This window comes from Excalfactoria chinensis, chromosome 5 (assembly GCF_039878825.1).
Source record: "Excalfactoria chinensis isolate bCotChi1 chromosome 5, bCotChi1.hap2, whole genome shotgun sequence".
NCBI lineage: Eukaryota > Metazoa > Chordata > Aves > Galliformes > Phasianidae > Excalfactoria > Excalfactoria chinensis.
In genome coordinates this window covers 7,662,831-7,677,180 of record NC_092829.1, presented here as the reverse complement: position 1 = coordinate 7,677,180, position 14,350 = coordinate 7,662,831, and the positions used below count along the sequence as shown (strand labels likewise).

Sequence of the window (14,350 nt, the reverse complement as noted above, 5' to 3'; positions counted from 1 at the left end):
GGACCTATAATCGCCATTCAGGCCAACATCCCCTGCAGTGAACAGAGGACACCTACAGCTCAATCAGGTGCCAGAGTCCTGTCCAGCCATACCTTGACTCTCTCATTCACTGCCTCTTTGGGCAACCTATGCCAGTGCCTCACCACACTGGCACACAGAACAGCTTCTTCCTTACATCAGGTCTAAATCTCCCCTCTTTTAGTTTGAAACCATTTCTTCTTGTTCTGTCACAACGGACCCCACTATAGAGCCTGTCCTCTTCCTTCTTGCAGCCCCCCTTTAGATACTAAAGGCCACTTTCAGCTCTCCCCAGTCTGCTCTTCTCCAGGCTGCACAGCCCTAGCTCTCATCCTGCCCCTGTAGGGGAGGTATTGAACCCCTTGGGTCATTTTAGTTGAGCTGTACAGCCTGTGCTAGGCAGTGCTCTTTGTGTCTTCTGGAAAATGCTGAGGTGCAGGAAGCTGGGTTCTGTCTGGGTTTATTGCTTGTTTGAGCTGTGGACAGGTATCCTCTTTTAGCTTTGAGTCTGTCAAAACATGTATCTGTTATCTGCTTATCACTGCTATCTGCTGGAAGGCTTCTGTGTGCATGAACCAGTTCATGTGAAGTGCCCTAATTCTCTGCAGATGGATTAGCAGAGGCTGAGGATGTAAACTGTTGAAGCTGCTTTGCCTGAAGCCATTGAGGGAGCAGTAAGCAGTCAAGCTGCAGGGCAGAAACCTCTTTGGTTGGCACAATTGAATCCAGACAAAAAAAATCTGTCGGTATCTAAATGAGTTGTTGCTTAGCCTGATGTCTGTGGATACACAGCCATTGTGTCCTGGTGGTCCTGTGGTTGCCTGGAGGACTTGGGCAGCTAAGCAAATAGATGCTTTTTATAAACAGTGGCATTAGAGGTTTGACATCTCTAATATGTGACTGCGTTGTGCCAACTTTCCAGAAATACTGGTCTTCCATTGTGCTGCCATAGCTGAAATACTTCGGACGAAGGGAGCTGTCTTCTGTCTGCTTTGGGTCAGCATTTCCATGTTAGATGTAGCGCATGCTGCATGGATCTCCAAAGGCTTTTCCTTTGCTGAACACTGCAGGCAGCCTGTTACAAGCTGCCCTACCTGTGCTGAAGGAGTGTGCATGTGCAAAACGTGTTCTTCCCTCGTAGCAGCGTTCCTGACGCGGGCGGGCGCTCCGGGTTGCAGGAGCTATAAATAAGCAGTTGCATCAGACTCAGTCTGGCTCAGCACACTGCAGAACTCGGTCACAGTCTGCCTCCTAATTGCCGCTCTGATTTCCGCTGCGGCTCCCAAATTAACTGGGAGGGGTTTAAAGGAGGCAGGGAGAGTTAAAAGGGAAAATGTCACTTGTTTACACAAAGCGAATCAAAGAACGGATGCAATCAGTGACAACCCTGGCCGAAACCAGCACAGACAGGGCACCTTAGGCAGAGATCAGGCTGCTTTTTCTTACTTCAATTACACATTTTCATTCCAAGGAAATGTTTCTGTGGGCTGACAGCTTTATGACATTGCTTGTTCTTTCTCCAATTAAAGGAGAAATCATCTCTCAGATGAAGCTAGCTAGCTGGAAGCCTATTTTTATAACTACAAACTACTTTGCATCCGAGCATCTTTATTTTGGTTTTTCTCTCAGTCTGTGCTCATAACTATTCAGTTATTCAGTCTTAAAAACTGGTTTTGAGATCCAGAGCAGAGTGCTGCAGTCACTGAGTGCTCCCTGCACACCTGGCAAAGGGGCTTGAGGTTTCTGACGGTCACATCACTCTAAGGTGTGCCTGCATCGCCCTAGCAGTGCCTTGTCCCTTGTAGAGATCCTGAGGCGTGTTTTGATTTCTAACCCACAAGGGAGAGGGAAATACATTGTGAGGTTTTTATGTGATAAAGAATGAAGTTCTTCTCTTTCCAGAAGGGCTCTGGCCATGTCGTAGAGTGCCGTACTGGGGTAATTTCCATAAGGATGAAGAACTTGCAGTTCTTTTGCACGATGGAGGAATGCTTTCATTATTTATTTATTTTTTTCCTGCTTAAACTGTTTAAGCATGGGAATAAGCCATAAATATAATGGTCACCAATGGCTTTGTTGCTCCTGCTTTCCTTCTGTTATCTTTTTAAGGGAGAGCAAAACTCCCAAGTAGAAAGAAAGCGATCCTGTTCTATTAAAAAGAATGGAATGAGCGAGAAACAATGTAGAACTTCTTTATGGATCATCTCCAATGCTTTTTGCTAAAGTGTCGTCACTAGAGTTTGTTTTTCAAGTCTGTGTTGAAACTTGGATACAGGAGAGGATTTATTTTGTTACTCGTGTATGCAGACAGTGTTCCTCTGTACTGTGCCAAGGCACCCGAAGCTCTGCAGAGGTTATAAGTCATGCAAACGTTCTGTGGTTGCCAGTAAAAAAAAAAATCTTTTGTGGCTGCTCTACTGATGTTTTATGAATATGAGGCTTGTTGTATCATGGGCCCTAACTGCTGTGCTGCACGCTGTGCTTCAGGCTGAGCCAGACCTTGGTGAAGGATGTGGCCATCCTTGCTCGAGAGATTCATGATGTTGCTGGAGATGGGGACTCACAGAGTTCGTCGGGGACAGGACCAAGCACCTCCCTCAGCTCTGTGCCCAACACTCCTGCTTCCACCATATCAGCAAGAGAAGAGGTAAGATTCCCTACGGCAGAAAACTTGGCCTCTGAATGTGTAGCAAGTGCGCAGGACCTGTGAGTAGCCAGTGGGGTGAGTGAGGATTAAGTGGGTTAGCATGGGGAAGGCCAGCTCGTAATTTGACTCAACTGGTGCAGCTTCTGAGGGACTCAGCTCAAATTCATCTGTGAAGTCACCTAGAGGCTCCATCTGCTGAAGATTGCCTTTGCTGCTGTATAAATCCCAATTCCCTCCTGCTTACCACTGGTGTGGGTCTTAAAATCTTTCTATCTTTTTATATTTGCTATTCAGGTGGGACTCTTGGTGCTCAGTTGTCTTTGTTGTGAGAATTAGAGGCCTGACTAAATAGGATTCAGAGCAGAGGCCAAACTTGTTACCCTGCTAGGAGAGGAGTTGGAAGCCCCATGACCCTGCTGAAGGTGCAAAGCAGAAGTCTTGGGAGATTCCTGTGGGATCACGTGTGGAAGGCTGTGCTCCTGTTAAACCCCAGCCAGCTGCAGCCTTCCTAGGGAGGGTTTTGTCCCCAGGTATTGTTTAGCTTTGAGCCAGAGTACGCAAACATTTTGCAATAAGTTCAGGCTCTCAGACAGTGTTTTACTGCTTTGTTTACATGCAGATGCCACACCTGCAAAACTGCCTTTTGTGCTGCTCTTTTTGAGCAGCCAAGGCGATAAATCTGATTTGCAAATGAAACCTTTTACTGTGGGTTGGCAATGACCAGCACCCACTTCCTTCCACAAAAGCAGCTCGCCTACATCTTTGTAGGGTGCCACTGAAGGGTGCTGCCCTCAGTCAACATTACACAGGGGGTGGTTCCCTGCAGCTGGGTAGCAGTGATATCTGCAGGACTCAGGCTGAGAGTGCTTCTGCTCTGTTCAAAATGCTGGGCTTCAGTGCCCCTGGTAGTAATGCCTTGCCAGCACTGTGGGGATGCAAGCTACTTGAGGCTCTCTCTGTGGTGTGACTTTGCAGAGCTGTGCTGTGCTGTAGATAATGCTCAGCAGCTGCTGCTGTTGTGCACTGGTGGATCTGCCCAGTGCTAGCAATACCCAGGAACTGGTTAAATCATCATGACTTTCTGCTGCTGATGCTGAGACAGAGAGCTGAATAGTTCCAAATAGCTTGGGGTCCTGAACTGTGCGTTTCAGGGTCACGTTATGAATGGGAGTAATATAAACTGATGTGGAGTTTAATAAATATGCATCACATCTTTGGATGTGACTGGACTGCAGTCAGTGGGTGTCCTTTCAGATCTGCCTCTGAAGGGTTATGATGAATTGGTGCTCAAATAATTACGTCAGCTTAATGTAGGGAGGATGATAGGAAATCTCTGAAGATTGGGGTGTGTGATGCTAAGCACTGTGAACAACTTCATATTGAATATTCTAGGGAAGGACACAGTGATGAGAAACTAGTATATTACTCTATTAATAACAGTAATTCTGCTAGCCCTTGATTTTCTACTACTAAATACTTGCACCAGCTCTGAGAAACTGGGAGGAAAACTCAAAAACAAACAAGTGCTGACAGTGGAATCACTTCTAAGGCTTGAGTACTTTACCAGAAGCTTCACTTTAGACCTGTGCATGCTGTGACATTTCTCAGCCTCACACAAATTGCTTTTAGAATTGCTTTTATTACAGAGTTTGGTTAAAAGTTAAATTGTGTGTGTTCTCTTAAATTTTTAAGGTGGAGCTTTAGATTTAAACCTTATTCTTCACGTTCTGCCCCTTCAGGTCCAGTGTTTGCTTGTATGTTAGACAAGGGAGGCTCTCAGTCCCCCCTCTGCATGTTTACAGTGGCTTTGTTTTCATAGCTGTCAGCTGTATAGTACACAGTAGTCCAGATTCCAGTAACATTGGGCTGAATCCTTCTATAAATTAAGCAAAACAAAACCAAAATATGTTCAGTAAGAGCGAAGCCTTTGTGATTCCTGCCTTCTGAAGCCTTACGTTGTGTGTGTGTGTGTAGGTGTGTGTGTTTGTAGCTGTCATAGGACCCAGCTTTCTGCAGGGCTAAGCAACCAAGCTGAAAGCTTAGCTGCTGCAAGGGTAGTCAAGTAAGTCAGCTTAAAACACCACCATTTCTTCATGTTAGAGTCCTGCACAATTGTGTTTTTTAAAGTTGATACTGGTATAGTAAAAAACTGAAGGTCCCATTTATGTTTACAATAAACTGTTGCTTAACTTGCTCGGTGTGACTGTTGCTATGATGGGAGGAAACACTTGCAGATGTGCAGTTGGAAGTTGTGGATGCCCCGTCCCTGGAAGTATTCAAGGCTGGGTTGGATGGGGCCCTGGGCAGACTGAGCTGGTGCCTGATTTAGTGGTTGGCAGCACTGCCTGTGACAAGGGGCAGACAAACTCTGAGGTCCGTGTTCCAACAGTTCCAAGATTCTGTGCAACAGAGCAGAAAGCATGAGATCAGGCCAGGTCCCATATAAAGACCCCTGAGTGGTGGTGAAGCATGTGTTGCTCCTACACTGTTTTCACTTGCTTGTGCTGAGACCTGCAAGTCTGTAGGAGCATCTCATTCCCTTCTGATGCTATTTCACTGCTGTAACCAACCTAACCCACTGCTTCTGCACTTCCCAAAAAGATGCTTAAAAAAGGAAGCTTATTTAGGTAAATGTTTTGGCTGTTGTGCACCCATAGCATAATGTCTCATGCTTTCTGCCTGGTTGTAACTCAAGTGCTACTGCATAGAGTTTGGGGAACCTGGACCTTAGAAGGTTTCCTCCCAAGAGCAGAATGCTGTTGCCAACCAAAGAACCTCCTGGGCTGTGTGTCCAGTCTATTCTCAGTGCTCAGGGAGCTGTTGGATTTCTCTCAATTCTGTCCACAAATGGAAGCTGCAAAACTGGTTGGTGCCCAGGATCTCTGTGAGCTTCAGTGCATGCAGGTGGGGTGGGCATTGAGTGCTGGTCCTTTGGAATGCGCTTTTGGGAATGTCACCCCAAGATAACATGTTCTATGATACCTGCTGTCACAGTCATTCAGTAGCATTGATCTCTTTGTTTCTGTTTTAACACAGATTGCTCGTAGATCTTTTCGGCTGGCATATCCATCTCAGGTGCACTTTCCATCCCATTATTTTTGTATTTCTGTCTCGTCACTCTTGTTTTTCTCATCTTCTTTCAGAGTTTTTTGTCTGTCAGTCAACCAGACATGAGTAGCTGTCTTGTTGTTTCTGTTCTTCGTGTTAATTGTTTGTATTATCAGTGGTTTTGAATTGCTTTTTCATCTCCTCCATGTGTTACTAAATGGTTTTTGATTTAGTGTCACTTTAATGTTGCATTGATTTATTAAAACAAGATGTGGGAAAACAAGGCCTTTTTGAATTTTAGCCTATATTCCTAAAAGGAGAAGATGTTCTTTTCAACTGCTTGTTCAAGTCTCAAAAGCATAAAGTGGAACAGCCTCACTGAGTTCCATAGGATGACTCCAGTGGGTAGAATTGGGGTCTAGAATTGTGCTTAGGAACCCATACCTGTCTGAACAAGACTTGAATGAATCAGTGTTCCCCTGGGGCTTGCCTGAAAATCTGCGTTACCTGCAGTGAGTGGCTGTGTGCCTCCTTCCCTACTCATTGTAATGACTCATTACTCATTATTTCCAAGTTGGTACAGCACATTCCAGAAGCAAGTCTGAACTACCAGAAAGTGCCTCCGGGATCAGTGGAACTGAAGAATTTTGACCAAAATATGAATGATAATAGAGAAGATGATCTATCCAAAAAAACAAGGACACGAAACCGTGAGGAGGCAAGCCAACTTTTTCTTTACTTTTCTAACTTATGACATTACTTGCAGTATGCATATATATATGCCCTTCTAAGCTGCCAAAGGTGACTGCTACAAAAAATAGTCAAAAAAATGCACATCTATATCAACAAAAGAGAGCTCTTGAGAAATGCTATTAAAAAGAGAATAAAAGAAACTGAAAATCACTCTTTAAAGCTGATACTAACTGGGATTTTTCTCTGCTAAGATGTGAGGCTGGATCACTGATAAGGAGACATTCAGTGGCAGAGCTCACTTTGGCTCTTTTACTTTTTCTTAGGAAGGAAAACCACAGATGTCTAAACTTGGAAATGTCCAACATCAGTGTTTTCACGTCATGAATACTGTTCCATAAGCAGTAATGGCTCCTTATTTTTCTGCAGAGGGCATGCTGGCCAGAGCTGCCCTTGGAACAGCTGTGCCAGAGTCAGGATATGCCTGGCCAAATGCCAGGATATGTGACCATGAGAGTGGCTTGAAATCTGATAAAAATCACTTTGCAAGGTTTCATTGAGACTGCTTGTGGCAGTTCTTGGCTTGTGAGTGTTAGCTTTTTGTTCTGTGTGTGTGTTTGTGTGTATGCACACTCGGTTCCCCCCTTGGTTTTTGGGGGAGAATCTTTCTGCGAGACTAGTAGTCTCATAGAAAGCAGTTGTGTGTCTTGAAACACCTCTGTCTTCTATTCTTCTAGAAAACAGTCTGAATGGGATACTGGTAATCCTTCTGCTAAAGTGCTGCAACAAAGCTGTACATCATCTTTATCTCTCTTGAGCCTTGAGTATCATCCCTGTAGATAAAGATGCTTCAGTGAAGATCATTTACTCTGAAAATTTCCAGGTTTTTTAATGTGTCAGTTCTGCTCAAATTGCTTTATCTGATTTTTCTCTTTTATTTTAGGTCATCTTTGACAACCTGATGCTGAACCCAGTGTCCCAGTTATCGCACACAATCCGTGAAAACACAGAAAACCTCGCTGAAAAAATGAAGTAAGCAACTTTTTGTCCTTGGCCTGAAAGGCTGTCAGTCCGCTTGTGGAAGATAACAGATTGTCATTTTTGAAAGGCTGATTATCAAGGTGCAGGGATTTGATGTGGGAAATGGAGTGTGTAGTGAAGGAGAGGTAATGTGATTATTTGCCATCTCTTCTTCTCAGTTGTTTTGTTTGGCCTTTGGAATTTTAGTGGTGGGTTTGTAAGGCCTGTTGTTGCATTGACTTTGAAATGCTGCCTGAGGAAAGAGAGGGGGAAAAAATGTATTCCTATTGGTGGATTGTCTCCTCTTTCATCCCAAGGCTCCCAGAAAGCCTGCAGATCACCAGGGCATGTACAGCAACAAAGCTGCTTGTTGCTCCAGAAGCCATGAGTTACAAACAATCCAAAGTCCTTCCCTACATCAGCTGAAAGGAGCTTTGTCCTGTCACTAATCCACTAATCTCCTTTGTTGCCACATCTTGTGATAATTAAGTCTCTTAAACAATCAGCTTTTGGATGGCAATTTTAAGACCCGTTTCACATTGTTGTGCTGTAGGATTTTGTTTCAAAACTCAGAGAGGACCTGGGAGGAGATGGAAGCCAAAATTAACTCTGAAAACGAAGTGCCAATTCTGAAGACGTCAAACAAGGTACGTGTGAACATGTACATTGCTGTGGGCTTGTGTCCAGGAAAGCTTGGTGAAAAATGAAAAGAACAAGTTCTGACCCTTCTGAAACCCATTTCTGAAACTGGCAGCCCATTTGCATGTGTTCAATTGCTGTTTCTTCTTGCTGTTTTCAGTATGACAAGGCAAGTTCCTCTAGCTGCTTTGCTAGTCACTTTCACCACAATCTTCCCTTCTAGTCTTTATAATTCGTCTTTGGGTACCCGGTCCCTTAGCAGGTGTCCAGGATCACTAGATTCCATTTAAACATCTTCCAAAGCATCACCTGCCATGTGGTTGACACAGCTTTAACTGCAGATTGGTGTTTCTCTTGTATTTTTTTTCACCTGTTACAGTTCTATAATGGGGCAATAAAAATGTGCCTCATCCATAGTGTGTCTGTGCTCTACATAACCTCTTATTTATGGGGACTGTCAGCATGGATTTCATTGTAACAGTGGTCTCAGCAAGCCCAACTAATGCTAAGTGTCTGTGCAGGATCTATGTCTGAAGGTTTAGTGCTACACCAGTATACACATGGCCAATTGCTTTGGTAGCGAACGTCTTTGTATATGTGGTGGTGAAGAAGTGTGAACGAGCCTTTGCACAGTTAGTGTCCATCTGTGTGGACAGTTCATGTGGCTAACATTTCAGATCTACTACACCATTAAGGCTATGAAGTGGGTGGTGTAGTAGGGGAAAATAAGGCAGAGCAGAGGTCCCACGCACTGACCAAATACACCTAAATACAGATCACAGAATCATTGAGACTAGTAAAACTGTCAAGATCACGAAGTCCAACTGTAATATTTGTTTTTTCTGTTATATAAGCAGTGTTGGAACTGACTTTGACTGTTCTCAATTGGAGAGGTCAGGAAGAGTAGGGCTAGATTCTTAAATTAGTCAAGTAATTTTTTCCTTAACTCTCTTCTGTTGCTTTTGTTTCTAGGAAATCAGTTCTATCCTGAAGGAGCTCAGGAGAGTTCAAAAACAGCTGGAAGGTTGGTCATTTGAAATGTGCTTTTTCTTTCCTGTGCTAGGAAGATTTACAGAATAAAACAATGTGCCTTGATTTGCCAGCGAAAGCTGGGAAGGGCTGCAAGTATAGTTTGTTCTGTGTTCTTTGAGTGCGTATGGAACGAGCAGTGCATTTATTTTGTGCTGCCAATTTTTGTTTTCAAAAATTGTTGACTTTTGGAATGTGGAAACTGTTGCTGTGGAAATGCTTTGTTTGTGGTAATTGGGATATTCACATGAGATGAACTGGCAAAGGTCTGTTCTGCTGGAAGTAATATTTAGCAGCTCTTTCCACCAGTAAGTTATGTTCTACTTTTGGACTGTGTAAGCGTTAGCATTGACTTGAATCTTGTACAGAGCTCTGTGCCATAGAGGTGGCAAGGTGATCTCAGTAGCTGCCTCTTATATCATCTAGAAGCTTAGTAAAGACATACAAAAACACAGAGGAGTCACTTCAGCCTCCTGCTATACACAGTTTGCTGATGTAGTTTGTCTTTTCTAATTCAACCAGAAAGTTGAGTGTCTTTGTAACTTCAGTTTGGGGGAGGCTTTGCTTATTAAAGCTGCTTAGGCTGAGGAAGAAAACAAAATAATTAAAATGAGCACAAGTACTGCCAACAGTTCTATGGCCTTCAAAATGAAGGGAAGCAAACTTCTGTTTGGAAACTGCTGAGTGTTGCTAATATGTCTCTTTTTTTATCCCCAGTGATAAATGCTATCATTGACCCTACTGGAAACTTGGATGTAGTTGCTGGTAACAGAGCATCTTCTGCTGCTAAACAATCAACAGCCACTAAAGTCAGGACTGCTAACACTTCTGGATCCACACTGGAGACTTTGTCCCCAGCACAGATGAGAAACTACACACAAAAGTCGAACTGTGGGTCTTCTAGCTTGCAAGATTCAAATTTCATTCCAGATGGAGAGAAATACGTGATCTGATATTTTGTATTGCTATCATATTGTAATCTACTGTAGTATTGTGTGTGAGTGGTTTGTGGACAGTTTGTGTGGAGCAGTTGTTTAGATTGCTAATACATTGCACAAAAGAAAGGAATTTATGCTGCGAGGGTGAATGGCAAGTCTGCGTATGCCTTTGAATCAAGACTAGCACTGTGGAGCAGCACATGTTCAGCATAGAGGCAAACTGATTTTTAACAATCTACTCACTCTTCCAGTGTGCCATAAGCAAACAGGCTTTGCATACCCTCCGTTCAGTACTGCCCAAGTGCGAGTGTCCCTGCATCGGCCTGTTCATAATGATTCAGTTGTAACAAGGCGCAGTATAAGAAACACTTTTTTGGGTACTAGATTTGGTTTTGTTTTTGCTTGCTTTGTTGTTTTTTGTTTTAATTGTGCACGTGAGCATTGCAGCTCTGTTGGAATCCAAGTGCAAATCCAGCAGAATGATGGTGCAATATAGTGGGTTTCTAGGAGAAACTCTCACTACGGTTCTCTTAAGAAGTCCTTTTCAGCAGTCTTACAAAGGGCGACCACACAGAAGTTGGACTTTATGTTCTTTTTTCAGCCCCAACACTAAAACAAGACATAACAATCCCTTTTTTTTCCCTCTTGTACAAGTGTAAGAGTTGTTAACTGTGTGAATGTAACGACTACGAATGCAGTTGCTATTTTTGATGTTTCGGTCCCAAAATTACTTGCAGGTACAAAAAGTCAAATGACTGTTTAGCTTGCCAAATTTTCGGTACAGTTGCTGTCTTTAACAAGATTTGCTGTCTGTTCAAAAGGTTTGCTGTACAGTCTTTCACAATGAGCTACAAATGCTCCTGGCTGGGCCAAAGACTGAGGTGGTTGTGATTTAGTTAATTGTTAAGAGAAATATCTGTTCCAGTGGCTCACGTAATAAACTTAATTGCGTAGCTGCTGTTGAACTGGTGTGCACTTGATGGCAGAAACGTAGCTCCTCCTTTATGGTTAGTTCTGCTATGAATTCAATGCAAAAGTGCTTGAAAACCACCATTCTGTGCTACTCCTTAGGAACTATCTGCCAGTGTCAAGCACTTGGTATATTTGGGATTTTTGTTTGTCTGTCTCCTAGACATGAATGAGTACTACGTGCAGTTGCACTTAGCAGTTTCCTGTTGACAAAGCATTGCACTCTGTATTCACCCTTTCAGTTTCACTGCAAAACCTGAAGCAATTTTTCTTCCTTTAAGAAGAAAAGGTTTGTTTTTTGAGGGGACCTCTTCCAGATGTGTTTGCTCCCAGTTTTCTCCATCTTGTAGTAATTCCCTTGTCATATTTCCTGGTCCACAAGCAGTAATCAGGTAGAGAAATCCTTCCGTAGTCATGGAAGAAACATTTGCTGGGAAAGGTAAACAGATGAGTTACACTTTGCCCTCATACAGTGTATAGTTTAACCAGTGAAAATGGAACCCCAAGCTTGACTGCTGCTTCTTGTGTGCTGACTTTATATTTTGGGGTGGTAGTGGATCCCTTAGTTAGCTTCAGTAGTTACCTGAGCTTCTCTGCTAGAATGTCGTGAAAGTAGGAGCCAGCTAAAATAACTTCAGTAAGCAGGGGACGCTCACAAAGAGTTCAGTCTCACTAGCAAAGAGCACATGAGGGCTTTCCTGGTGAAGCCACTGGGAACTTTCACTCAATTTCAGCAGAAACAGGATCGGTCTGTGATGGGAGGGTGCCTGCAGGCTTGTCTTGAGTGTGCAAGATGCTGGCTGGCAAACAATAAGTTCAGGTACCCTTCCAGGATCTCCAGCAGGTTATAAGACTCATCTGCTTGTGTGGAGATGCTCTTCCATAAAGAAATCTGCTGAATTTCACATAAATGAAAGCAGAATAAAAGAAGGAAAAAAAGCGAATTTGCCCTTGATGTTCTTCTGCCTGTAATATACGCACTGTGCGTTCTTCTGCCTTTAATGTACTGAATGTGTTCATTTGGTTGTTTATTCTGATCTGTCTTTTCTTGAGATGCCTGACTCTGTCCATGACGAATATCCTACGTGGTGGTATTGTTCCTGACCTATGACACCGTGTTTTCAGGCCCTTTGTTAGGGCTCAGTGTGTCCAGGTGCTACCCCAACTCATTAGGAGTTGAAGGGCCTTCACAGATAAGGTGTTGCTGTTAGTTTCAGTTTTACCATAGGGACACATGGATTACTCAAACATCTGACTTTTATTGTTCTCTACGTTTCTGCATCTTCCTGGTTATGCTCTGGTGGATTTTGTTTCTCTGCAACACATCTTTGACGTGACTTCTGTTTACTTTCACTTGAAAATTACTTGATTCTTCCTTTGGTGAACGCATCAGGATTGAATCTTCATCCTATATTGCTTTGCTCTGAATTTGAGAGAGAGCCTGCGGCCACCTGACATCAGCCCACCAACCATGGGACCTCATCGAGTATGGGATGCAGTGGTCCATGTCTGCTTGTAGTTTGGCCTGTGTGTAGGGCTGGGAGGAGATGCGTGGCTTGACTTATTTGTGACTCAGCCAAAACACACAATGCTTCTGTGTGCTGGCACAGCGTTTGTGCTCAGATCTTTGTATTCAAAACACTCTTGTTAGTGATGAAATGCAGCCTATCTTTTCCTGTGTTCGCCACTTCTGAAACGCATACACTCCATTTGCACTTGTCTGCTCCAATAAGCCAAAGAGCGAGCCACACAACTACAGCTCCTTTATCCTTTGGTCATTCTCACGGTGTGCATGGCCACCAAAACACGCCTCTGTGTGACTGCAGTGTAACTGCCCAGGCTCAGTCTGTAGGAAACCTGATGGCTTTGGCAGGCTGTGTGTGGAGCTTGGTGGGGCAACCCTGACCCGTGGGCAGTTCTCACACCATTTTGCTTTCGTGTGTTTTGTATTTGACTGAAGAAATGTAACAAAGGGTGGCGTTTTCAAAGCCACAGGGAAGCAAGTGCTCAGAGGCCCTTTTGGGCTCCCAGGGGATTCTGGGTGCTGATGCCACGAGCACCCTTAAAGATCCCAACCTTCAGTTCTTCTGCTATACTTGAAAACCACAGTTGTTCTCAGTTCAACGCTTTCAAATGTAGAAACCTGTTCTTTTGTTCTGATGGAATGAATGTAAATTCCTGTGAGAATGTGCAGGAGCTTTGCTAGCGAGGACCTTAACTGAACTACAGCAACAGCCCTGTGGTGGTTGTGCTCCAGGAGGAAAGTCTGCATCATCTTTGAGTACTTTAGTAAGGGTAAAACTAGTGGAATGTTTACATCCAACCTACTGGGAAAGGAAGGGGGGAGAGGGGGGAAGTGTAAATAAGTGCAAGATTCTACTAGTTTTTCTTGTGTTGCGGATCACGGTAGCTATTTTTGAAGTTGGGTAAACGTGTATAACTTTTGCAAAGACCAGGCAGGGCTCCCTGTCCACGTTGATGTGCCCCGTGCTGAATCGTGCCTATTTCACTATCTGCTGTCGTTACGCTGCTGATTCTGCTCTTCCGAACTATTCACTGGATCATTCCATTTGCATGCAGCACAAATGCAAGCCCAGCTGTCTGAGAGTAAAGCTGAAACACGTCGGTATAACTTGAACTGATTAATGACTTTCTCTTTCCCGCACCCTCTTGAAACGCTGTGTACAATTTTGTTTCCCTTACCCCTGTTTTTGTTTTCTCCTGCTTTTTGTTTGTTTGTTTGTAATTTATTTCTGTTTGGATTATAGGCAGTATCTGTACATTTTGTTCCGAGGTGATATTGTGGACGTCTTTAAGAAAAAAAAAAAAATAATAATAAATCGTTATTTTATATAATTTTATCATAAAGTTGCTCTAATAAATCATTCTTTTATCATGTGACACCACAGCCCTGGATTTCTGTGTGTCAATTTGTATGTTCATACAGGATCTTTTGACTGCCTGTTTATATTGGTGTCGATAAGTACTGCTTAGGGAAAGGATGGTGAGCAGCTGGAGGCTGACAGTGACGGTGCACCTGGATCCCTTCTGCTGGCACAGATAAATAGAGGCCTATGGGATATGGGGGTCCCCTCACCTCTGCCCCAGAGGTGCAGGAGGAGGGGGTTTGCACACACTGTTGCCTCTCCACAGGCTTTCCCAGCTGTGCTGAGCGGGTATTGGAGTTTGGGTGCCATACAACGTTGCCTTTTGAAATCAATAGTGGCAGCTGGAGGTGGGGTCTCACTGGGAGTGGTTTCTTTTGCCTGCTGGTGGGCTGTAAGAGCAAGTCTACACCCAGGGAAAGCAGCTGCTGGGCCACTGGGAGCTTTGCAAACCAAAGAGGAGGAGT

The 14,350-nt window shown here is 43.8% G+C and overlaps 1 protein-coding gene across 7 annotated transcripts in view; it reads left to right on the top strand.

The window, feature by feature from the left end:
* CEP170B (centrosomal protein 170B) overlaps positions 1-13,906 on the top strand; it is a 54,096-nt gene extending 40,190 nt beyond the window's left edge. For 3 of the 7 annotated variants that reach the window (XM_072336957.1, XM_072336956.1, XM_072336958.1), the window contains 6 exons: positions 2,506-2,665; positions 6,288-6,431; positions 7,347-7,435; positions 7,977-8,070; positions 9,035-9,086; positions 9,809-13,906. In XM_072336957.1, coding sequence (XP_072193058.1) covers positions 2,506-2,665; positions 6,288-6,431; positions 7,347-7,435; positions 7,977-8,070; positions 9,035-9,086; positions 9,809-10,044 — 775 coding nt within the window. In that variant the 3' untranslated portion in view covers positions 10,045-13,906. Of the gene's footprint in view, positions 1-2,505; positions 2,666-5,701; positions 5,741-6,287; positions 6,432-7,346; positions 7,436-7,976; positions 8,071-9,034; positions 9,087-9,808 lie in introns of all 7 variants that reach the window. The other 4 variants (XM_072336954.1, XM_072336955.1, XM_072336960.1 and 1 more) reach the window with 2 other exon arrangements.
* The last annotated feature ends 444 nt before the right edge of the window (positions 13,907-14,350 follow it).